Below are 26714 nucleotides of genomic sequence, written 5' to 3'. Positions count from 1 at the left end.
GAGCTTTACTCTGTATCTAATCCGTGCTGTACCTGCCCTGGGAGTGTTTGATGGGACAGTGTAGCGGGAGCTTTACTCTGTATCTAACCCGTGCTGTACCTGCCCTGGGAGTGTTTGATGGGACAGTGTAGAGGGAGCTTTACTCTGTATTTAATCCGTGCTGTACCTGCCCTGGGAGTGTTTGATGGGACAGTGTAGCGGGAGTTTTACTCTGTATCTAATCCGTGCTGTACCTGCCCTGGGAGTGTTTGATGGGACAGTGTAGAGGGAGCTTTACTCTGTATCTAACCCGTGCTGTACCTGCCCTGGGAGTGATTGATGGGACAGTGTAGAGTGTGCTTTACTCTGTATCTAATCCGTGCTGTACCTGCCCTGGGAGTGTTTGATGGGACAGTGTAGAGGGAGCTTTACTCTGTATTTAATCCGTGCTGTACCTGCCCTGGGAGTGTTTGATGGGACAGTGTAGAGGGAGCTTTACTCTGTATCTAACCCGTGCTGTACCTGCCCTGGGAGTGTTTGATGGGACAGTGTAGAGGGAGCTTTACTCTGTATCTAACCCGTGCTGTACCTGCCCTGGGAGTGATTGATGGGACAGTGTAGAGTGTGCTTTACTCTGTATCTAATCCGTGCTGTACCTGCCCTGGGAGTGTTTGATGGGACAGTGTAGCGGGAGCTTTACTCTGTATCTAACCCGTGCTGTACCTGCCCTGGGAGTGTTTGATGGGACAGTGTAGAGGGAGCTTTACTCTGTATTTAATCCGTGCTGTACCTGCCCTGGGAGTGTTTGATGCCGACACAGATACCCTTTAATGGGTGTGTCTATTTCACTGATATTGCTCACCTTGATCAGCGCCAGAAAAAAATCTCTACTTGAAGCGGGTGTTTTGAGCAGCTAATTTTGGACATCCTGAGTCCAGATGTGAGTCTGAGCTGTGTTTGGCTCAGCTAGTTGCAGCTTGCTGTTTGTCGCCTTCTATAACTGGAGGGGACAGCAGACCGTGAAAAAAGGGAAGTGGAAGCCTTGAACTGGTGCTGAGGTTCAGTGAGAGACAACGGCCAGCAGCATCGCAGACTGCATTTACATATTAAAATGATCGTGTGCCCTTGGCAAGATTTGAATGAGATGTCCCTCCCATATGCCACGGTGAACTTTGAGGCCAGGAGGTTCCTTTGAGATTGCACTGTGAGTGGTTCACTTCACGAGCCCGGGCTGCGATCGAGGGAGCCTTGCCTGTCAGCGCCACGAATCAGACTTTCAGGTGCACGCATCCCATAATATTCAAATCAATGACGTTAATGGCGGGCGAACGGTGCTGTGTGTGGGTTTCTGTGTTGTGATTGCCATGCCCCCTCCCTCCATCTTCCCTTCTGCCTACGATCGACAGGCTTGGCCTCTCTGATCACCACCTCCTGACTCGCCCCACTTGCTCTCCCACTCCCACCAGCCTCTGTGCACTGCTTGGGTGTCTGGACCATTCCTCCTGGGTTACCAATAAAAGAAAGGCATTTACCACCTTGTACCAAAAGCAGTATGGAGTCAGAATTTCTCTTAGAATTGGTTGCAGCCAGTCTGGTTTCCATGACCGTTAATACCTGGCTGATTTGCATATGCAAACAAATGTTGACTGGTTTTATTTAGTGTGGAAATTCCCCCTCAGCTTCTCGCTCTCCTAAAGATAAGGCAAAAAAAGAAACCACTTGCATTTCGATAGCACCCTTCACGACCTCAGGACGTCCCAAAGCGCTTTACAGCCAATGAAGTACTTTTGAAGTGTAGTCACTGTTGTAATGTGGGAAACCCGGCAGCCAGTTTGCACACAAACCGCCGTGCGATAATAACCAGAGACCTGGAATCTGTTCGAGTGAAGCTGGCTGAGGGATAAATATTGGCCTCAATGTGTAATGGACCCCCCCAATCCTTCTTTCTCTGTGTGTTTCTCACCTTTGCCTTCCCAATGATTTAGCTATTTGCACTTCCCCTCCCCTCCCCTTCACTTTGCCTGCACACTGAGCTCAATATTCGATGCTTGGGCCAGGCGAAAGGGAGGGACAGATAGCTCCTACCACCCTCCAGCACTGAAATCCAATGGCCAGGAACTCACCCTCCCACACCGGCTGGTATCAGGAGAGGAGATGCCCCCCCACCCACCCCCCACTCGTGAACCACAGGTTCCCCTCATGCCCAGAAATGACATCCAGAGTGTGGGGGGAGAGAAAGCAGCTTCACTCCCCAATGTGCTGCTACTGCAGTCCTGCCAGAGTGAAAGGTAGCTTACTGGAACCCGCCCCCCACCCCCTCACCTTTAATACCCTGTTGCCACTCATCAAGCCCCCCATCACTTCCTCCTCTCTGTCCCCCTCCCCTCTCTCCTCCCGTGTCTGAATGAGTGTGAGTATATCTGTGTATATGAGTGTGTGTGAATGAGTGTGTGTATCTGTGTGAATGTGAGTGAGTGTGAGTGTGTATATGAGTGTGTGTGTGAGTGTGTGTGAATGAGTGTGTGCATCTGTGTGAATGAGTGTGTGCATCTGTGTGAATGTGAGTGAGTGTGTGTGTATGAGTGTAAGTGTGTTTGTGTGTATATGTGCCATTGGACCAAGACCTTGCTCTGTCAAGCCCGTGTGGTAGCTGGTGTGCAACGGCCACCCCACGTTAAAAGAATTCACGCACAGGCATCTTCCACCCTTTAAAATGAAGTTCGGGACCTGGAACGTCAGGACCCTCATGGACAACCCCAACAGTGACAGAGACTGTAGGTCCCGCATTGGACTCATCAGTCACCTGAGGACTCTTTTTTAGTGTGGAAGCAAGTCATCCTCGGTTCCGAGGGACTGCCTAAGAAGAAGAATATGAGTGTGTGTATATGTGTGTGTGTGTATATGTGTGTGTGTGTGTGTGTGTGTATGTATGTATGTGTGTGTGTAAGTGTGTGTATGTGTGTGTGTGTGTGTCTAGCATCATCTTGTGGTAGAGTTTATAATTTCTGAAGGAAGTGGGGAAGCAGTAGATCCAGCAACCGGTTCTCGAATCCGCACAGTGAGCTGCTCAGTGTCAGTCTGGGATGCCGGGTCTCTCACTGAGCTTAAAGTGATACACAGGAAATGGAAAAATTCAATATCTTTGAGGTGTGGCAAGTCCATCGGAACACAGCTAGGTCCAGGGCACTGTGGTAAAACAGAGCAGTTAACAGTCGACAGATATTAGGTGAGAGCTTTGCAGGTGTCTGCTTTTATAAACGTCAACATAGGGGCCCTGAAATTAGGATCGGGAGCTTGCCGCGCGTGCAAGCCCCCGATGTGCACTCACCCTGTGCGCCGACATCTGAAGCCCGGGCCTGCTTGCATTTCCTGTCACTGGCCCGGTTCAGATGTCGGCGCGATGTGCTTACCTGATCCAGCGGCGTAGTTAGTGCGATGTGCCGGCTGGGATCAGGTGAGCACTCTGCAGCCAATCAGGGGAGGGGAAACTCATTCATGAGTTTGATAGTAAAGACTGTCAAACTCATGAAAAGTACGGGCGCCCAAAAGACTACTTTAACTTTAATTAAAATTTTAAAAAACATTCCAATAATTAAATAAACTATAAATAACTTTAAAAAACTATTTAAAACAATTAATAAAATTTTTGAAAAAAATAATTTTTTACGAAATCGGGTCTAAAAATAAACTTGCCTTACTGTAAAGTCCTTAAAAACAATGAAGCTGTGGAAAAAATGTAATAATTTTAAATAATAGACCACTTACCTGCAAGAATCCACTCCTTACGCCTCCTTTTTTCATTTCTAAAAAGTTCAGTCCCTTGCACACGCGCAAACCTGTCAAAAAGAAGGAAGTTCAACGCGTGCGCGCAGAGTCCTGCGTGCACGCGTTGGACCTCTTAACCCCTTGATTCGATGGAGAGGAAATGCCGATTTCCCGCGCATGCGCTGTGCATGCTGAAATCCGGCACTTCCAACGGGCCCACGTGTGAGTACACCGTCCGTACTCACGCGTTGGGACCGGAATTACTGGCCCATTAAAAAGCTGCAAGCTGTAAATGAGCAATGGGAGGCCTTCAAAGAGGAGGTGATTCGGGTACAGACTGAACACATTCCCACGCGAGGGAAAGGAAGGGCATCCAAAGCTAGAGCTCCCTAGATGAATAAATGTCAGGTTGCCAATTCAGTAGAGAACCAAGCTGAATACAGAAAGTACAGGGGAGAACTGAAAAAGGAAATAAGAGGGGCAAAGAGAGAGTATGAGAATAGATTATCGGGTAATATAAAAGGGAACCCTGAGGTCTTTTGTAAACATATAAATAGTAAAAGGGTAATCAAAGGAAGGATGGGCCAATTAGGGACCAAAAAGGAGATCCTCTTCTGGAGGAAGAGGGCATGGCTGAGGTACTAAATGAGAACTTCCCATCTGTCTTCACTAGAGAAGAGGATGCTGCCAATGTCACAGTAAAGGAGGAGGCAGTCGCAATATTGGATAGGATAAAAATAGATATAGAGGAGGTACTTAAAAGGTTGGCAGCGCTCAAAGTAGAAAAGTCACCCGGTCCGGATGGGATGCATCCTAGGTTACTGAGGAAAGTAAGGGTGGAGATAGCGAAAGCTAGTGGAGGTGATTCATTTTGGTAGGAAGAATGAGGAGAGGCAATATAAACTAAATTTTTGAAGCTGGCAGGACAAGTTAAGAAGGCTGTTAAAAAGCATACGAGATCCTTGGCTTTATAAATAGAGGCATAGAGTACAAAAGCAAGGAAGTTATGCTAAACCTTTATAAAACTCTGGTTAGGCCCCAACTGGAGTATTGTGTCCAATTCTGGGCATCACATTTTAGGAAGGATGTCAAGGCCTTGGAGAGGGTGCAGAGGAGATTCACTAGAATGGTACCGGGGATGAGGGACTTAAATTATGCGGAGAGACTGGAGAAGCTGGGATTGTTCTCCTTAGAGCAGAGAAGGTTAAGAGGAGATTTGATAGAGGTGTTTAAAATCATGAAGGGTTTTGATAGCGTAATTAAGGAAAAACTGTTTCTAGTGGCTGAAGGGTCAGTAACCAGAGGACACAGATTTAAGGTGATTGGCAAAAGAACCAGAGGCGACATGAGGAAAATAACTTTTAAGCAGCAAGTTGTTGTGATCTGGAATGCACTGCTTGAAAGGGCGGCGGAAGCAGATTCAATAGTAACATTCAAAAGAAAATTGGATAAATACTTTAAAAAGGAAACATTTGCAGGGCTACGGGGAAAGAGCTGGGGAGTGGGACTAATTGGATAGCTCTACCAAAGAGCCGGCACAGGCACAATGGGCCGAATGGCCTCCTTCTGTGCTGTATCATTCTATGATTCTGTGTCTATCACGGGCCACACCTTATCTCATTTTCTCTTTCTGTCGTTTCTCTCTATTTCTCTTTCTCTCTTCACAACTTACCTGGCTATGGGATTTGCAAATATTTTCTCTTACAGCTATCGATATCCCAAAATTCCCATTTGGAGTGAAAGCCCCTAGCTAAAAGCAAAGGACCTGTTGTTTTGATAGAGAGTACCCCCTTGCAGCAGTGTGACCATTCTCAATCTCCTACATTAGACTTCATGTGGCCTTGGTGAATGAGATTAACGTTTCAGTGCCCCACCTTGAGCAGTGCTGTGGGCCCACAACCACTGCAACCTGGCCTCAATGCAAGTTAAAGTCGCCTGAAGGTCAAACCCACCGCACAAACCTTCATTTTCCTTTTATAAAAAAATAATTCTAGGGATGTGGGCATCACTGACAAGGGCCAGCATTTACTGCCCAGCGCTAATTGCCCTTGAGAAGGTAGTGGTGAGCCGTCTTCTTGAACCGCTGCAGTCCGTGTGATGAAGGTACTCCCACAGTGCTGTTAGGGAGGGAGTTCCAGGATTTTGACCCAGTGATGATGATGGAATGGCAATATACTTCTAAGTCAGGATGGTGTGTGACTTGGAGGGGAACTTGGAGGTGGTGATGTTCCCATGCGCCTGCTGCCCTTGTCCTTCTAGGTGGTAGAGGTCGTGGGTTTGTGAGGTGCTGTCGAAGAAGCCTTGGTGAGTTGCTGCAGTGCATCTTGTAGATGGTGCACACTGCAGCCACAGTACGCTGGTGGTGGAGGGAGTGAATGTTTAAGGTGGTGGATGGGGTGTGTAAGGATTTTTCTCCGATACTGGTCCCCTGTTACACACAGTTCTTGGACTTCAGGATTTATAAGAACAAAATACACACGGCACAGGGTTTTCCTCAACCTTTGATTCGTTCGTTTATTGAACACACACACACAATTACCTCCCCAGTATAAATCCCTACGATTTATATTAACATTTATATTGACTAATAACCCCAAAATAAAAACCCCTACGCAAGGGTCATTTGCATCGACACAATATGACACAGTTAAACCCGTCCGCGATTTGACTGTTACATCTTCTTCTTCTTCGTCTTAGGAAGTCCCTCGGAACCGAGGATGACTTGCTTCCACATTTAAAATGAGTTTGCAGGTGACTGATGAGTCCAATGCGGGACCTACAGTCTCTGTCACAGGTGGGGCAGACGGTGGTTGAAGGGGCGGGTGAGTGGGGTGCTTGGGTTGACGTGCGCTGCCTGCGCTTGGCTTCCGCTTGCTCCCGGCGAAGAGACTCGAGGTGTTTGGCGCCTTCCCGGATGCTTCTCCTCCACTTTGTGCGGTCTTGGGCCAGGGATTCCCAGGTGTCGATGGGGATGTTACACTTTTTCAAGGAGGCTTTCAGGGTGTCCTTAAAGCGTTTCCTCTGCCCACCTGGGGCTCTCTTGCCATGCCGGAGCTCCGAATAGAGCGCTTGTTTTGTGAGTCTCGTATCGGGCATGCGGACAATGTGACCCGTCCATCGGAGCTGATTGAGCATGGTCAAAGCTTCGATACTGGGGATGTTGGCCTGAGCAAGAACACTGACGTTGGTGCGCCTATCCTGCCAGTGGATTTGCAGGATCTTGCGAAGGCAGCGTTGGTGGTACCTCTCCAGTGCTTTGAGGTGCCTGCTGTACATGGTCCATATCTCTGAGGCATACAACAGGGCGGGTATCACTGCTGCTCTGTAGACCATGAGCTTAGTGCTGGGTTTGAGGTCCTGGGCTTCAAACACTCTCTTCCTCAGGCGACCGAAGGCTGCACTGGCACACTGAAGGCGGTGTTGAACTTCTTCGTCGTCGACGTCTGCCCTTGTTGACAGTAGGCTCCCAAGGTATGGAAAGTGGTCCACGTTGTCCAAGGCCTTGTCGTGGATTTTGATAATCGGGGGGCAGTACTGTGTGGCGGGGGCAGGTTGGTAGAGGACCTTTGTCTTACGGATGTTTAGTGTAAGGCCCATGCTTTCGTATGCTTCGGTGAAGGTGTTGACGATGGTTTGGAGTTCGACCTCCAAGTGAGCACAGACGCAAGCGTCGTCTGCATACTGTAATTCGACGACAGAGGATGGGGCGACCTTGGATCTGGACTGGAGGCAACAGAGGTTGAATAGTTTCCCATTTGTTCTGTAAATTAGCTCCACTCCAGTGGGGAGCTTACTGAGGGTGAGATGGAGCATTGCAGCAAGGAAGATGGAGTAGAGCGTTGGTGCAATGACACAGCCTTGCTTCAAATCAAATCAAATCAAATCAAATCAAATCAAATCAACTTTTATTGTCATTGTTAGTGCACAAGTGCAGTACAACGAAATGTAGGCTTGCGGCTCCCGAGAGTGTACATTTGGATTAAGACATTTAAACATTCAACATACATTTGGCTTGTAGTATATTAACATAAATATAACCATAATAAAGTGCATTGGCAGATGTGCAGACTTTAGAGTTTATTTGTGGAGTTCAGTAGGATGACAGCCCTGGGAAAGAAGCTGTTCCTAAATCTGGTCGTACGGGTGACCCCGGTTCGTATGTAAATTGGAACTGTGGTGGAACCGTTGGTCAGGATCATGGCTTGCATGTCGTCGTGAAGCAGGCGGAGGATAGTGCCAAACTTTTGAGGGCAGCCGAATTTGAGGAGGACACTCCATAATCCCTCATGGTTGACAGTGTCGAAGGCCTTTGTGAGATCAAAGAAGGCCATGTACAGCGGTTGGTGCTGTTCCTTGCATTTCTCTTGTAATTGACGTGCGGTGAAGATCATGTCCATTGTGCCTCTTAGTGGGCGGAATCCGCATTGCGACTCTGGGAGGAGCTCTTCGGCCACTGGGAGAAGGCGATTGAGGAGGATTCTTGGAATGACATTCCCTGTGGCAGACAGCAGGGAAACTCCTCTGTAATTACCGCAATTGGACTTGAAGATGGTCACAATTATGGCGTCTCGGAGATCCCCTGGCATGCTCTCCTCCTTCCAGATAAGAGAAATGAGTTCAGGAATTCGCGCCAGTAGTGCTTCTCCGCCATGCTTTAGTGCCTCGGCGGGGATTCCATCTGCTCCTGAGGCCTTGTTGTTCTTCAGTTGTCAGATGGCCTTTTCAACCCCATGCCGGGCTGGGGTTGTGCTGAGATGGTGGCGGGTAGCATGCTGTGGGATGGAGTTGAGGACACGCGTGTCGAAAACAGAGTCGTGGTTAAGGAGATCTTCGAAGTGCTCCTTCCAGCGGGCACTGACTGCTTCTCTGTCCTTGATGAGTACCTCTCCGTTCTTGGCCCGCAGTGGAGAAGGGCCTTGGGTGCTTGGGCCGTAGATGGTCTTGACATATAAAGTTACCCATGTTATGTTCATTAATAACTAGACATTCTTATTATGAACACAGCTAGCTTCTAGCTAGACATTTATTCAGTGCACGTTCTCTAGGTACAGCATCTGTAGAGATCCAGCATGTGTGCTTCTGTGTGCAGGCCGCCATCTTGACTACTGCCTTCTGGGTAGCCTAGTGCATCGTGGGTAGTGTAGTCTTAAACACATACAACTAAATATACAGCTCTATACAGCTCTATGGCTCCATCTGGTGTACCACTCCAGAATGACATGTTATTGATCATTACATCCCCCTTTGAGGTTAACAAAATCAATATCAATCAACTTTCAAGAAAAACGATAAAGATGATATCAGTAACACTTTTGTTAGTGCTCTATAAACATAAACATTTTCACAACAGTCAATACATTTTCAATATAGTTTTTCTTTGTACTCAAAGATTAAGTCTATCAGGCTTTTTTACTACACGTGTGGGTCTTCTCAGCACGGGTAAGTCTGATGTGTTTTCATGAGATTGTTCTGGTGGTGAATGACAAGATGCAGTTGCGGCATTGTCATCGATCTGCTCTTGTATAGTCTCTTGTGTTTTTAGTGTGGAGCCCCAGATGATAATGTCATCAACATAGACCCGGACTCCGTCCAGACCTTCAATTTCGTGTTCCATCGCTCTATGAAAGATTTCAGATGCAGATATTATCCCGAAAGGCATTCTGAGGAAACAATACCTGCCAAATGGTGTGTTGAAGGTACAGTATTTGGTGCTCGCTTCATCCAGTTTTAGTTGCCAAAATCCTTGTGAGGCATCGAGCTTTGTAAAGTATCTGGCACCTGACATTTCACTGGTGATTTCTTCTCGCTTGGGAATCTGGTAGTGTTCACGTTTTATGTTTGCATTTAAGTCCTTTGGATCCATGCATATTCTTAGATCATTGTTCTTTTTCTTTACACATACCATGGAGTTAACCCAGTCTGTTGGCTCTTCGACTTTCCTGATGACTCCTAGTGTGGTCATTCTGTCCAGTTCTTTCTTGAGCCGGTCACGCAGGGGTGCTGCAACTCTTCGTGGAGCATGTACCACTGGCTGAGCATCCTCCTTTAGCTGGATCTTGTATGTGAATGGTAGAACTCCAAATCCTTTGAACACATCCTGGAAATTATTTACTACAGAATCCACTGACTCATCTGGTCTGTTTATGGCACAGTTTATACGGTATACTCTCTTGACCAGTTCTAAGTCTTCACAAGCTTTGTCACCCAGTAGTGAATCAAGTCTTCCAGCCACAACAGAAAACATGAGATGATGCACTTTGTCTTTGACTGTCACTTTAAGTCTGCATACACCTAAGCTATCTATTTTCTGTCCATTATAGTCCTTCAGTAGTACTGACTTTTTCTGTATTTTGGGCTTTTCTTTCATGTTTTTAATGTCACTCATACTGATTAAGTTTGCTTTTGCCCCAGTGTCTAGTTTCAATGTAACTAATGCTCCCTTTACCTGCAGTGGGATCATCCATTTGTCCTCTTTTACTGCATTAACATTATGTTCAGCATTGTCCATATCTGAGGGCTGCACATTTTCTGTATCATTTTTGACATTGTCACATGACACCATTCGTACAAAAAATGTTTCACTTAAATCAGTGCCCTCAATCACATTAACTCGGACTTGTTGCCCTTTCTTTGTTTTTACTTTTGAAAAGCATTGTTTGGCAAAGTGATTCTTCCCATGACATTTTGTGCACATTTTTCCAAACGCTGGACATTCTTTTAACTGGTGTTTGTAACCACAGCGTTTACAATTAAAAATTCCTTCCTCCGATTGCTTTTCACTTCTGTTCTGCTCATGTTTCTTCCCCTTGTAGGACACAGCACCGACAGCAGCACTTACTGTAATCGCATCATCATTGATTTCACTGAAAGTCTTGGCATGCTTTTGAGCTAGCTCGCTAGCTTGGCATATTTTCACAGCAATTTCTAATGTTAGTTCGGTTTCTCTCAACAGACGTTCCCTGACTTTTTTATCATGAATACCAAACACAATCTGGTCACGAATCATGGATGCTTTCACCTCAGAGAAATTACATGTCTGTGCTTTCAGTTTCAGATCAGTCAAAAAGCTATCAAAAGTCCCATTTTGCTGCTGTGTCCGAGAACGGAAGATGTACCTCTCATAGGTTTCATTCTTTTTGGGAGAACAATGTGTATCAAACTTCTTTAGCACATCGTCTAATTTTTCTCTGTTCTCCTCTGGATTAAATACAAATGTATTAAATACCTCTATCGCTTGTGGGCCTGCAACCGTGAGCAGCAACGCTATTTTCCTTGTGTCTGGCTTCGTACCGTACCCGATGGCAGCAATGTAAAGTTCGAATTGTTGTTTAAAAGCCAATTGTAGTCGACATTTCCTGTGAGTTTCAAACGCTCTGGTGGCTTCAAATTCTCCATGTCGCGTTGCACAATATTCAGCAGGTCTTACCAATCCTGGTACCATGTTATGTTCATTAATAACTAGACATTCTTATTATGAACACAGCTAGCTTCTAGCTAGACATTTATTCAGTACACATTCTCTAGGTATAGCATCTGTAGAGATCCAGCATGTGTGCTTCTGTGTGCAGGCCGCCATCTTGACTACTGTCTTCTGGGTAGCCTAGTGCATCGTGGGTAGTGTAGTCTTAAACACATACAACTAAATATACAGCTCTACGGCTCCATCTGGTGTACCACCCCAGAATGACATGTTATTGATCATTACAACCCAGACTCAATCACAAAACCCTTATTGTGATCTGATGGAAACTTACAAACTTACTCAGACTCAATCACAAAAGCCCCCTCTATGATTTGACTGAAACATACAATTACCACTCCCGATCGGCTGTCTCCTGGAGTTGATTGTACGCCCGAATCCTTCTGCTCACTCTTCTTGCGTTAGCTCCCCACACCAACTCTCTTCGAAGTGGCTATTTCCTTTATACCCAAAACCAACTTGCAATATCTTGAAACACATTTCCTGTTCCCTCCTGTGCACACGATGGCCATATCAAAATGTGTGAATGTCTCTAGCAGAGAACTCTTGATGGCTAATTGTCCCTCGTAATGTTCATTGATTACTTGGGCACCGACTGTATTGAGGTCTTTCTGACAATGCAACCTTCCCAAGGTGACTGCATATGCTAATTGTTGGTTTTGTTAGCATTTGTATTCAAATGGCTCAGGGCCCGGCCCATTGTCTAGGCCTGCACTGATACCAGCTTTTCTGGAGCCATGGTCCAAAGTGCGCTTCTTTAACAATGTAACCACTTAAGGTAAATGAGTATGCGAATGTTCTTGTATCTTCCCTGGACAGAAAACCTTTGTATAGCAATTCGGCCGCAATGTCTGAATTAACCCTTTATTGCCCAGCTCTTTTTTTGTGGGCTGTCCAATTTTTACCATTGTGGGGGAGGAACAGATCCTACAGGTGCTAATCAAGCGGACTGCTTTGTCCTGGATGGTGTCGAGCTTCTTGAGTGTTGTTGGAGCTGCACTCATCCAGGTAAGTGGAGAGTATTCCCTCACACTCCTGACTTCTTGTGATGTAGGGGTGTAAACCGGGATAAATGCTATCTGTTGACTGAGTGACTGAACTGTGCTGTCCGTCACCTTTCAGGGATCAGAGCGGAAAAGTCAAACACTACACAGTGTGTGTGACACCAACCAACCAGTACTACCTTGCGGAGAAACACACCTTCAGTTCGATCCCAGATCTGATCAACTACCACCAGCACAATGCAGCAGGTATGGCCGCCCAAACCTCAGGGGAAGGGGGGAAAGGGAGTGGGGTGGGGAGGGGGAGGGGGAAGGGGAGGGGAGGGTATCTCCCTCCTATCACCTGGTATGGGGTCATTGAGGTCAGCACAGTCAAAGCCAACTCCTTCCTGCTCTGTGCAGCTCAGTACTGGTTTACCCAGTGAGCCCCTCAGGACCAGATGGCTCATTGGGCAGCCTCTCGCCCCTTTAGTCAGGAGATTGTGGGTTCAACTCCCACTCTAGAGACTTGAGCGCATAATCCAGGCTGACACTTCAGTGCAGTACTGAGGGAGCACTGCACTGTCGGAGGGGCAGTACTGAGGGAGCACTGCACTGTCGGAGGGGCAGTATTGAGGGAGCGCTGCACTGTCGGAAGGGCAGGACTGAGGGAGCGCTGCACTGTCGGAGGGGCAGTACTGAGGGTGCACTGCACTGTCAGAGGGGCAGTATTGAGGGAGAGCTGCACTGTCAGAAGGGCAGTACTGAGGGAGCGTTGCACGGTCGGAGGTGCAGTACTGAGGGAGCGCTGCACTGTCGGAAAGGCAGTACTGAAGGAGTGCTCAATGTCGGAGGGGCAGTACTGAGGGAGCGACGCACTGACGGAAGAGCAGTACTAAGGGAGTGCTGCACTGTCAGAGTGGCTGTACTGAGGGAGTGCTGCACTGTCAGAGGGACTGTACTGAGGGAATGCCGCACTGTTGAAGGGGCAGTACTGAGGGAGCGCTGCACTGTTGAAGGGGAAGTACTGAGGGAGTGCTACACTGTCGGAGGGGCATTACTGAGGGAGTACCGCACTGTTGAAGGGGCAGTACTGAGGGAGCGCTGCACTGTTGAAGGGGCAGTACTGAGGGAGCGCTGCACTGTCAGAGGGGCAGTACTGAGGGAGCGCCGCACCATCAGAGGGGTAGTACTGAGGGAGCGCTGCACTGTCGGAGGGGTAATACTAAGGGAATGCTGCACTGTCGGAGGGGCTGTACTGAGGGAGCGCTGCACTGTCAGAGGTGCAGTACTGAGGGAGCGCCGCACCGTTAGAGGGGCAGTACTGAGGGAGTGCCGCACCGTCAGAGGGGCAGTACTGAGGGAGCGCTGCACCGTCAGAGGGGCAGTACTGAGGGAGCGCCGCACCGTTAGAGGGGCAGTACTGAGGGAGCGCTGCACTGTCGGAGGGGCAGTACTGAGGGAGCGCCGCACCATTAGAGGGGCAGTACTGAGGGAGCGCTGCACTGTCGGAGGGGCAGTACTGAGGGAGCTTTGCACTGTCGGAGGGGCAGTACTAAGGGAGCGCTGCACCATCAGAGGGGCAGTACTGAGGGAGTATTGCACCATCTGGGGCAGTACTGAGGGAGTGCCGCACCGTCAGAGGACCAGTACTGAGGGAGCGCTGCACCGTCAGAGGGGCAGTACTGAGGGAGCGCCGCACCGTTAGAGGGGCAGTACTGAGGGAGCGCTGCACTGTCGGAGGGGCAGTACTGAGGGAGCTTTGCACTGTCGGAGGGGCAGTACTAAGGGAGCGCCGCACCATCAGAGGGGCAGTACTGAGGGAGTATTGCACCATCTGGGGCAGTACTGAGGGAGTGCCGCACCGTCAGAGGGGCAGTACTGAGGGAGCACTGCACTGTCAGAGGGCAGTACTGAGGGAGCGCCACACCATCAGAGGGGCAGTACTGAGGGAGCGCTGCACTGTCAGAGGGGCAGTACTGAGGCAGCGCTGCACCGTCAGAGGGGCAGTACTGAGGGAGCGCTGCACTGTCGGAGGGGCAGTACTGAGGGAGCGCTGCACTGTCGGAGGGCAGTACTGAGGGAGCGCTGCACTGTCGGAGGGGCAGTACTGAGGGAGTGCTACACTGTCGGAGGGTCAGTACTGAGGGAGTGCTGCACTGTCGGAGGGGCAGTACTGAGGGAGTGCTGCACTGTCGGAGGGGCAGTACTGAGGGAGTGCTGCACTGTCAGAGGGGCTGTACTGAGGGAGCACCACACTGTCAGAGGGATTGTGCAGGTACAGACTGGACTGTAACAGCTGCATGTTGACGTGGAGTGATGAATCTGTGGATCTCTGCCGGTATGCATTGTGTGGAAACATGATTCCGGGCCAGAAATTCGGGTCCCCATGGGTGAGTACGCGCTGGGTACTCATGCGTAGGGCCAACGAAAGTGCCGGTTTCGTGCATGCGCTGCGCATGCGCGGGAAACCGGAACTTCTGTTCCCTTGAAAGAAGGGGTTCAGAGGTCGAACACGTGCGCCGGAGAGGCAGCGCGTGCGCCTGGAACTTCCGTTTTTTTTACAGGTTTCTTCGGGAGGGTAAGTCTCCACCAGTTACGCTTTTAAAAAGCAGTCGCAAGGCCTGCTTTTAACAAGGTAAGTGGTGAATTAAGTAAAATTAAAACATTTTTTCCACAGGTTTATTGTTTTTAAATACTTTAAAGAAAGGTAAGTTTATTTTTAGCCCTGTTAAAAACTGTAATTAATTTTTTCAAAAATTTAAATTATTGTTTAAAATAGTTATTTTATGCAATTTATAGTTATTTTAAAAATGTGATTTAAAAAAATAATTTATTTGAAGTTTTAGTTATGTTTTGGGGCTGATCTCTATTTCATAGATTTGACAGGTCTTCCTGTTAAATCTATGAATAGAGATTCCCTGCTACGATTGGCTCTCCATGGCTCACGTGATCCCAGGGGACGCTTCGAACTAACTGCGCCCCTGGGATATGCAAGCACTGTGCGCCGACAGTTGGAGGAGGCCCAGGATCGGAATCCCATGCGGGCCCACAGCACAACGGCCGGCACGCTGGGTAAGTGCAGGTCGGGGGCTTGCGCCCGCGGGAAGCCTCCAGCCCGAATTTCTGGCCCAATATTACTGCACTTTATTAACAGATTGCGTTTACTGGTCCATTGCAGGGCTTGTTACCAGGCTACGGCACCCGGTGTCACAGCAGAGGAGCAAAGCTCCATTGACGGCTGGATTTGGTTACGGTAGGATTTGGTTATGGTTCAATTTGGTTATAGTAGGATTTGGTTATGGTATTACATAGAATTACACAGAATATCATTCGGTCCAACTAGTCCATGCCGGCGTTTATGTTTCACTCGAGCCTCCTCCCATCTCTTCTCACCAAACTCTATCAGCATAACCCTCTATTCCCTTCTCCCTCATGCTTGTCTAGCTCCCCTTAAATGCATCTATACTTTTCACTTCAACCACTCCCTGTGGTAGCGAATTCCACATTCTCACCACTCTGTGTAAAGAAGTTTCTCCTGAATTCCCTATTTGATTTCTTGGTGATTATCTTATATTGTTGGCCTCTAGTTATGCTCTTCCCCACAAGTGGAAACTTTCTCTCTGTATCCACTCTATCAAAATCTCTTTTCAAGAGAAAAGAGACCCAGCTCATTTATCCTTTCCTGATCGGTATAACCTTGCATTTCTGGTATCACTGTTGTAAATCTTCTCTGCACACTCTCCAGTGCCTCTATATCCTTTTTTATAATATGGCGACCAGAACTGCATAAAGTGCTCCAAGTGTGGTCTAACCAAGGTTCGATACAAGTTCACCATAACTTCACTAGATTTCAATTCTATCTCTCTAGAAATAAACTAATGAAAGGTGTGTAGGAGGATTCAGGAAAGAATAACTTTAAAAGCAGCGAGAGAAATGTCAAGGCTCTAGAGCAGAGTAAAGTTTTGGGTAAAAATAAGCAGAGTGGGTCAGGAAGGGACAGAGAGAGTAACAAAGGTAATAAGGCATCAGTGACGAAGGTGACATCAGGGAAAAATAGAAATAAGTCAAAGCTAAAGGCATTATATTAGAATGTGCGAAGCATTCGCAACAAAATAGATGAATTAATAGCGCAGATAGAAATGAACCGGTTTGATCTAATAGCCATAACGGAGACATGGTTGCAAAGTGGGCAAGGTTGGGAAATAAATATTCCAGGATACTTAACCTTTAGAAGAGATAGGCAAAATGGAAAAGGAGGAGGGGTAGCCCTGATAATAAAGGATGGGATAAAGACAGTAGAGAGAAAGGATCTTAGCTCCGAAAATCAAGAAGTAGAATCAGATTTGGGTGGAGCTAAGAAAGAGCAAGGGGCAGAAAACATTGGTGGGAGATATTTATAGGCCCCCAAACAGTATTTGTAATGTAGGGCAGAGTATAAATCAGGAAATTAGAGGTGCATGTAACAAGGGTAATAAAGTAATCATGGGGGACTTTAATCTACATATACACTGGGCAAACCAAATTTGCAGTAATAATGTAGAGGACGAATTCATGGAATGTAAGCAAGATAGTTTTCTAGATCAGTATGTTGAGGAACCAACTAGGGAACAGGCTATTTTAGATCTAGTATTGTGCAATGAAAAAGGGCTAATTAATAACCGTGTAGTAAAGGGGCCTTTAGGGAAGAGTGACCATAATATGATAGAATTTTATATTGAGTTTGAAAGTGATTTAGTTAAATCCGAAACTAGGGCCTTAAAATCTAAACAAAGCAAACTACGTAGGTATGAGGGGCGAGTTGGCTAAGGTAGATTGGGAAACTACATTAAAAGGTATGATGGTAGACAAGCAATGGCTAGCATTTAAAGAACTAATACATAATTTACAACAAATATACATTCCTTTAAGGCACAAAAACCCCACAGGAAGAGTGGTCCAACCGTGGCTAACAAGAGAAGTTAAAGATAGCTGGGAGAGGGGGGTGGGCATGGCCAGACGGAGGAGGGCCAACAGACGTCGCCACAGCAGACCTTACGCTGGCAGGGTTTTCCGACAGCAGTTTTCCTACATGAACATGCCGGAGGAGCAGTGTGTCAGAAGGCTGCGATTTAGAAAGGAGGTGGTGACTGAGCTGTGCCAGCTGCTTCAGCCAGATCTGCAGCCTCAGATAAGGTGCAGGACATCTCTGTCGGTGGCTGAGAAGATGCCTGCTGGCCTGAACTTCTACGCGAGCGGCTCTTCTCAGGCTGCGCGTCAGAGGCTGATCAGAAGTAGCTCCTAGGCCCCTCTCACGGAATGCTTGCTGCCATTCCAAGAACAGGAATGGAACCGGCCTGATAACCCCCCAAGCCTGTGAAGGGCAAGATACATGTAAGTAGCAGGCATGGCCATTGTAAATGAAGAAAGTGTTTCATTACACAAAAAGTGGTTCCTTCAAACATGAGAAAGCTATGGCAACAGAAAGCAAAACTAATACACTGACACATAACTGGCTCTCACACCCGGGAGACTGTCCAAAACATAAATCACATTCCGACCATCTTCCTTGGCCTTGATTCCACTGCGCCAACCAAAGCATCCAATGCCCCATCAGTGAGGCGTTCCGCCCTCTGCCTCACCCTCTCCATGTCTTGCTAGGCTGGTGCGCCACAGGTAGGCTCCCACCGCTTTGAAGGCCTACAAGGCAGTGAGTGTGTCTGGTGATGCCAATTGACCTGCCCCTTTAAGAGCTGGCCGGCGCCAGTGTGTCTCAGGGAAAGTGATTATTGACAGCACCTTCGCTGCGCCCCGCCGCCGCGAAATTGGGTTGCGCTGCCGGGTTAGCGCCTTAAGAGTAGCGTGCAGCACCTGATTTAGCACCGCAATCACCTTTAGTGGCGCTGCAACCCAAAATATCACGCTAAATTGCGCCTGGCGCTAAACTTTGCGCATCGCCAGGACTAGCGCCCCAAACGTGGCTATACCAAATTTCTAGGCCATAATGTTGCCAAAAAGAGTAGTAAGCCTGAAGATTGGGAGGATTTTAGAATTCAGCAAAGGACAACCAAGAAATTGATAAAGAAAGGGAAGATAGAATATGAGAGTAAAGTAGCGGGAGACATAAAAACAGACTGTAAAAGCTTCTAAAGGTATGTAAAAAGAAAAAGCTTAGCGAAAGTAAATATGGGTCCCTTACAGGCTGAGACAGGAGAAATTATAATGGAGAATAAGGAAATGCAGAGAAATTAAACAAATACTTTGGGGGGGAATTTAACTCAGGAATCAGGTTGGAGGCGGGACTACAACTTTCGGGATTGTAGTCCCGCCTCCATCGAGTTGCGGCAAATCCAGGCGATTTTAACTTGATTGACCTTGTTGAGCTCGCCCAGTGGGCTCAGCAGGCCAATTAAGGGCCACCCGGCAACAGGTGACGTCACAGACTGAAATTTCATCTGTCAAGACGTTTTGACAGATGAAATATCAGCGTTTCACAGCTGTTTGAAGCTGTCAAACACTGACAGTCTTACTTCTAACCTGAGTCCTTCTCCACAGACTCAGTTAGAAATCTCTCCTGCACAGAAAGCTGCAGGCTGTCACTTTTGACAGTTCACAGTCATTCTGCTTTCTGTGCCGGTGAGATGAGGGACTCCCGGAACCTAAAGGAAGGAAGGCTGAAAAGGTAAGAAAAGGTATGTAAAACTTATTTAATCACTTTAGACACACCAAACACACTTACCTTTGCAGTCATGCACACATCACTCACCTGAACACCGACATCTCGACCCCTCCAAGTCCTTCAACCCGATGGCCCGACTCTTCTAACTTGGCATGGTTTGGAGCCATCGGGAATCCCACACTTCAACATCAAAAATAGGGATTAGGCTAAAAACTGCCTGTTAACAGGCACTAATCCCTTCCCGCCTCGGGTAAGCGGATCTCAGTGCGGGGCGGGTACCCGCCTCCCCTGAAACTGGCATGAAGGTGGGTTTGGGTGCGGGAAGGGGTCAGGACCCCTGATTTCAGGATTTTAACCCCCCGCATGCCTCCAAGCCTGACTCCACGGCTCAGTAAAAATCGAGCCCTTTGTATCTGTCTTCACGGAAGAAGACGCAAAAAACTTCCCGGAAATAGTGGAGAACCAAGGGTCTAGTGAGAATGAGGAACTGAAAGAAAATAGTATTGGTAAAAAAATAGTACTGGAAAAGTTAATGCGATTGAAAGCCAATAAATCCCCTGGACCTGATGGCCTACATCATAGGGTTTTGAAAGACTTGGCTATAGAGATAGTGGATGCATTGGTTGTCATTTTCCAAAATTCCATAGTTTCTAGAATGGTTCCTGCGGATTGGAAGGTAGCAAATGTAACCCCACTATTTAAGAAAGAAGGGAGAGAGAAAATGGGAAACTACAGACCAGTTTGCCTGACATCAGTAGTAGGGAAAATGCTAGAATCTTTTATTAAGAACGTGGTAATAGGGCACTTAGAAAATAATAATAGGATTGGGCAGAGTCAACACGGATTTATGTAAGGGAAATCATGTTTGACAAATCTGTTAGAATTTTTTGAGGTTGTAACTAGCAGAATAGATAAGGGGGAACCAGTGGATGTGGTGTATTTGGATTTTCAGAAGGCATTCGATAAGGTGCCACACAAGAGGTTATTAAGCAAAATTAGGGCTCATGGGATTGGGGGTAATATACTAGCATGGACTGAGGATTGGTTAATGGACAGAAAATAGATAGTAGGAATAAACAGGTCATTTTCAGGTTGACAGGCTATAACTAGTGGGGTACCGCAAGGAACAGTGCTTGGGCCTCAGCTATTCACAATCTACATCAATGATTTGGATGAGGGGACCAAATGTAATATATCCAAGTTTGCTGAAGATACAAAGCTGAGTGGGAATGTTAAGTTGTGAGGAGGATGCAGTGAGGCTTCAAGGGGATATAGGCAGGCTAAGTGAGTGGGCAAGAACATGGCAAATGGAATATAAGGTGGAGAAATGTGAAGTTAACCACTTTGGTAGGAAAAATAGAACAGCAGAGTATTTTTTAAATGGTGAGAGATTGTGAAATGTTGGTGTTCAGCGGGACCTGGGTGTCCTTGTACACGAATCACTGAAAGTTAACATGCAGGTACAGCAAGCAATTAGGAAAACAAATGGTATGTTGGCCTTTATTAAAAGAGGATTTGAGTATAAGAGTAAAGACGTCTTACTCCAATTATATAGGGCCCTGGTGAGACCACACCTGGAGTATTGTGTACAGTTTTGGTCTCCTTACCTAAGGAAGGATATACTTGCCATAGAGGGAGTGCAACGAAGGTTCACCAGACTGGTTCCTGGGATAGGGGGATTGTCCTATGAGGAGAGATTGAGTAGACTCGGCCTATATTCTCTAGAGTTTAGAAGGAAAGGAGATCTCATTGAAACATACAAAATTCTTACAGGGCTTGACAAGGTAAAGTCAGGTAGGCTGTTTCCCCTGGCAGGGGAGTCTAGAACCAGGGGTCACAGTCTCAGAATAAGGGGTCGGCCATTTAAGACTGAGATGAGGAGAAATTTCTTTACTCAGAAGCGGATGAATCTTTGGAATTCTCTACCCAAGAGGGCTGTGGAGGCTCAGTCGTTGAGTATATTTTTTTTTAATTTGTTTATGGGATGTGGGCATCGCTGGCAAGGCCAGCATTTATTGCCCATCCCTAATTGCCCTTGAGAAGGTGGTGGTGAGCTGCCTTCTTGAATTGCTGCAGTCCATGTGGTGAAGGTACTCCCATGGTGCTGTTAGGGAGGGTGTTCCAGGATTTTGAACCAGCGACGATGAAGGATCGGCGATATACTTCTAAGTCAGGATGGTGTGTGACTTGGAGGGGAACTTGGAGGTGGTGGTGTTCCCATGCACCTGCTGCCCTTGTCCTTCTAGGTGGAAGAGGTCGCGGGTTTGGGAGGTGCTGCCGAAGAAGCCTTGGCGAGTTGCTGCAGTGCATCTTGTAGATGGTACACACTGCAGCCACAGTACGCCGGTGTGGAGGGAGTGAATGTTTAAGGTGGTGGATGGGGTGCCAATCAAGCGGGCTGCTTTGTTCTGGATGGTGTCGAGCTTCTTGAGTGTTGTTGGAGCTGCACTCATCCAGGCAAGTGGAGAGTATTCCGTCACACTCCTTACTTGTGCCTTGTAGATGGTAGAAAGGCTTTGGGGAGCCAGGAGGTGAGACACTCACCACAGAATACCTAGCCTCTGACCTGCTCTTGTTGCCACAGTATTTATGTGGCTGGTCCAGTTAAGTTTCTGGTCAATAATGACCCCCAGGATGTTGATGGTGGGGGATTTGGCGATGGTAATGCCATTGAATGTCAAGGGGCGGTGGTTAGACTCTTGCTTGTTGGAGATAGTCATTGCCTGGCATTTCTGTGACGCGAATGTTACCTGCCACTTATCGGCCCAAGCCTGAACATCGTCCAAGTCTTGTTGCATGCGGGCATGGACTGCTTCATTATCTGTGGAGTTGTGAATGGCACTGAACACTGTGCAGTCACCAGCGAACATCCCCATTTCTGAACTTATGTTGGAGGGAAGTTCATTGATGAAGCAGCTGAAGATGGTTGGGCCTAGGACACTGCCCTGAGGAACTCCTGCAACAATGTCCTGGGGCTGTGATGATTGAGCTTCAATCACCACAACCATCTTCCTTTGTGCTAGGTATGACTCCAGCCAGTGGAGTGTTTTCCCCCTGATTCCCTTTGACTTCAGTTTTACTAGGGCTCCTTCATGCCACACTCGGTCAAATACTGCCTTGAGGTCAAGGGCAGTCACTCTCACCTCACCTCTGGAATTCAGCTCCTTTGTCCATGTTTGGACCAAGGCTGTAATGAGGTCAGGAGCAGAGTGGTCTTTGCGGAACCCAAACTGGGCATCAGTGAGCAGGTTATAGGTGAGTAAGTGCCACTTGATAGCCGAACGGCCTACTCCTGCTCCTATCTCCTATCTTCTATGTTTCTTCCATCACTTTGCTGATGATTGAGAGTAGACTGATGGGGCGGTAATTGGATGGATTGGATTTGCCCTGCTTTTTGTGGACAGGACATACCCGGGCAGTTTTCCAAATTGTCGGATAGATGCCAGTGCTGTAGCTGTGCTGGATATTCAAGACAAAGATCGATAGATTTTTGAATATTAAGGGAATCAAGGGATATGGGGATAGTGCAGGAAAGTGGAGTTGAGGTAGAAGATCAGCCATGATCTTATCGAGTGGCGGAGCAGGCTCGAGGGGCTGAATGGCCGACTCCTGCTCCTATTTCTTATGCTCTTATGTTCTTATAAGCCCTAGTGCTTGATTTGCTTTTTTTATGTCCTTGCTAACCTGTGTCACTACTTTCAGTGATTTGTGTATTTGTACTCTCTTTGCTCCTCTACCCCACTTAGATTCTTATTATACCAAGCCATAAGTGACCTCCCTATTTTTCTTACCAAAATATAATACCTCACATTTATCTGTATAGAATTTCATTTACCATTTGCCCAGGAATCCCGGCTGGCCAGGATTAAACCTAAATTGGAGAAACCAATCTGAGCCACGTAGCCGTATTAACATATTTAAATGAGCAAATTGCCTCCTGTGAGAGGATTGGTCGCCTGCCCCCCATCCCGCCTCCGTTAAAACTGCAAGTGGCTGAGTTCAAGGTGGGATGGGTTCGGGATTGAGATGTTTATCATTTTACATCCCACCCGACCCAAACCCGCCCGTTTTTGGGGATTAAAACTCCCCTCTATGTCAACATTCAAGATTAGATTGGACAGGTGGAGAGGGGAAAGGGGATTGAAAGGAAATGGGAGCAGGACAGGTAAATGTGATTAGGACTATTTGCTCGTATGGACGGTAAATGCTAACACGGACTGGTTGGGCAGAATGGCCTGTTTCCATGATGTACGTTCTGTGTATTTCTATGATGGTACCTTCCCGGGATTTGTGCAGTTTTCTCTCAACCTCCCTGGAGAGTGAGTTTTCCCCCTTGACATATAGGGGTCCTTTGGACAGACTCCCACCTGGAGTGGGGCAGGTCTTAGGGATGTGGTGAGGACGTGTGTCAGAGCTTGGAGCGGAACAATGGCAGAGGGAAACAAGAGTTCTGCAGGGGTCTTGAAGGGGGATGAAAAAAACCCGATTGTTCCCTTGAACTGTGATGAATTTCTGTTTTGGTCTAAACAAGTTAAAAAAAACCTGGCCAAAGATTATGGAATTGCTACAATTTTATTGTAGAATTGCTTGGAGTCCCAGTTTTGCATTAAATGGAGGAACGGCACTGAAAAATCACAAATATAGGCAAACAGTGTGTGAAACAAAGCCAAACAGCATGACTGCCACCTACACAACAGGAGGTCGCACGGCTTTTAGTGTGTTGCACACGTCCACTTAGACCTCCTACATCTAGCAGCCTCAGAGTGCTCACTTCCTGCGTGAAGTCCCTTGTTAGGATCACTGAAGGGCGTTCTTGTGCTGGCCTCGTTCAGTACTTTGCCGAGAGGGAGGAGGCGTGAGAACAGCTTGCAGAGACTCGGGTAGTGGTCACACTGCCCTTATCTTTATGTTAGTTTGCAAAGTTGTGATGCCAAACTGTTACTCCTTTAAACCAGCACCAACTTCACAAACAAACTACAAACTTTGACAACCGAGCACATGTACAAGCTGTCCCCACTCACTATCGCATTGAGCCATGAAGAAAGAAAGAACTTGCATTTCTATCGCACCTTTCACCGCCTCAGGACGTCCCAAAACACTACGGCCTAGAAATTCGGTAGGCTTAGCGCCGCTTTTGAGGCGCTAGAGGGCCTAGCGCCAGAGTTATGGCCAGTTTGGAAATTGAGTGGGTCCCTAAATCGGCGTTAGGCCGTTAGCGCTGCGCTGGCACCGATGACGTCATCGGTGTGCGCAGCGTCCCGGTTGCCATGGTAACCCGCCCGAACTCCGAAATTGACTTGCGGCCGCCTCGCCCGTGGCAGCCGCAAGCAACGTTCTGGCAGAGGTGCCTTACTGGACTTTGCGCCGGCGCATTAAAGGCCCCGCGGCGGCCGGCCGCTTTCCAGCCGGCCGCCTGGCCGCAGCTCCCTCCCCGGACTTCTCCTCCCCCCCCCCCCCGGGACAGATGCAAGCCCGGCACTTGTCCGAGGTGCCGGGCTCATTTTTACAATGATTTTCGCGGGCCGCGGCCGGGTGCAGGCAGCTCCTCCTTAAGGGAAGGAGGAGGCCTGCACTTCCCGAACCTGCCGCACCGCAGCGGGCGCCGCAGCGCCGGAATAGCGCCGCAATTCAGCGCGTAGCGCCAGTTTTCAGGCGCAAACAGCTTTCAGCAGCGCCGGCAGCCGTTTGGGCGCAGAACTAGTGAATTTTTGGCCCGCCCAGCGCGACTTAGCTTCGGCACTAACTTCCGGCGCTAAAGCCGTCGCTGCGCCAAAACCCAATTTCTAGGCCTACACTTCTAAAACTACTCCATTGGCTGTGAAGGCCTAGAAATTGGGTTTTGGCGCAGCGACGGCTTTAGCGCCGGAAGTTAGTGCCGGAGCTAAGTCGCGCTGGGCGGGCCAAAAATTCACTAGTTCTGCGCCCAAACGGCTGCCGGCGCTGCTGAAAGCTGTTTGCGCCTGAAAACTGGCGCTACGCGCTGAATTGCGGCGCTATTCCGGCGCTGCGGCGCCCGCTGCGGTGCGGCAGGTTCGGGAAGTGCAGGCCTCCTCCTTCCCTTAAGGAGGAGCTGCCTGCACCCGGCCGCGGCCCGCGAAAGTCATTGTAAAAATGAGCCCGGCACCTCGGACAAGTGCCGGGCTTGCATCTGTCCCGGGGGGGGGGGGGGGGGGGAGGAGAAGTCCGGGGAGGGAGCTGCGGCCAGGCGGCCGGCTGGAAAGCGGCCGGCCGCCGCGGGGCCTTTAATGCGCCGGCGCAAAGTCCAGTAAGGCACCTCTGCCAGAACGTTGCTTGCGGCTGCCACGGGCGAGGCGGCCGCAAGTCAATTTCGGAGTTCGGGCGGGTTACCATGGCAACCGGGACGCTGCGCACACCGATGACGTCATCGGTGCCGGCGCAGCGCTAACGGCCTAACGCCGATTTAGGGACCCACTCAATTTCCAAACTGGCCATAACTCCGGCGCTAGGCCCTCTAGCGCCTCAAAAGCGGCGCTAAGCCTACCGAATTTCTAGGCCGTAGTCACTGCTGTAATGTAGGAAACGCTGCAGTCAATTTGCGCACAGCAAGATCCCACAAACAGCAATGAGATAATAACCAGATCATCTGTTTTAGTGATATGGATTTAGGGATAATATTGGCCAGGACATAGAAACATAGAAGATAGGAGCAGGAGTAGGCCATTCGGCCCTTCGAGCATGCTCCACCATTCAATGCGATCATGGCTGATCATCCAAATTCAGTACCCTGTCCCTGCTTTCTCCCCATATCCCTTGATCCCCTTAGCCTTAAGAAATATATCTAACGCCTTCTTGAATATATTTAATGAATTGGCCTCAACTGTCTTCTGTGGTAGAGAATTCCACAGGTTCACCACTCTCTGGGTGAAGAAATTCCTCCTTATCTCAGCCCTAAATGGCTTACCCCTTATCCTTAGACTGTGACTCCTGGTTCTGGACTCCCCCGCCATCGGGAACCGCCTTCCTGCATCTAATCTGTCTGGAACTGTTAGAATTTTATAAGTTTCAATGAGATCCCCTCTCATTCTTCTAAACTCTAGCAAATATAAGCCTAATCGATCGAATCTCTCTTCATACGTCATTCCTGCCATCCCATGTATCACTCTGGTGAATCTTAAGAACATAAGAAATAGGAGCAGGAGTAGGCCAATCGGCCCCTCGAGCCTGCTCCGCCATTCAATAAGATCATGGCTGATCTGATCCTAACCGCCAATTCACTATCACAGAACCATCTCCTGAATCTAACAGAATTAGACACACGAAATAGGAGCAGGATCAGGCTACACGGCCCCTGGGCCCGCTCCGCTACCCACAGGGCCATGACCGATCCGAACCTAGACTCATGTCCAAATTCCTGCCCGCTCCCCGTAACCCTTAATTCCCTTTACTTCTAGGAAACTGTCTATTTCTGTTTTAAATTTATGTAATGATGTAGCTTCTACAGCTTTTTGGGGCAGCATATTCCATGGACCTACCACCCTCTGAGTGAAGTAGTTCCTCCTCATCTCAGTTTTGAAAGAGCAGCCCCTTATTCTAAGACTATGCCCCCTAGTTCTAGTTTCACCCAACATCGGGAACATCCTCCCCGCATCCACCCGATCCAACCACTTCACAATCTTATATGTTTCAATAAGATCGCCTCTCATTCTTCTGAACTCCAATGAGTAGAGGCCCAATCTACTCAACCTCTCCTCATATGTCCATCCCCTCATCCCCGAGATTAACCGAGTGAACCTTCTTTGTACTGACTCGAGAGCAAGTATGTCCTTTCTTAAGTATGGACACCAAAACTGTACGCAGTATTCCAGGTGCGGTCTCACTAATACCTTGTACA

General features: G+C 48.2%; 1 protein-coding gene across 1 annotated transcript in view; it reads left to right on the top strand.

Moving 5' to 3' along the window:
- Window positions 1-26714, top strand: part of btk (Bruton agammaglobulinemia tyrosine kinase) — a 407843-nt gene that overhangs the window by 208112 nt on the left and 173017 nt on the right. The window contains exons 10-11 of the mRNA XM_085987158.1: window positions 12347-12474; window positions 15386-15460. Of these exons, the coding sequence (XP_085843284.1) occupies window positions 12347-12474; window positions 15386-15460 (203 nt within the window). The remainder of the gene's footprint in view (window positions 1-12346; window positions 12475-15385; window positions 15461-26714) is intronic.

This window comes from Somniosus microcephalus, chromosome 1 (genome assembly GCF_052327205.1).
Source record: "Somniosus microcephalus isolate GS21.2 chromosome 1, FLI_Smic_1.0, whole genome shotgun sequence".
In the NCBI taxonomy this organism is placed as follows: Eukaryota; Metazoa; Chordata; class Chondrichthyes; order Squaliformes; family Somniosidae; genus Somniosus; species Somniosus microcephalus.
Note: the sequence above shows the minus strand (reverse complement) of the source record. Positions and strands in the feature narration are given on the sequence as shown.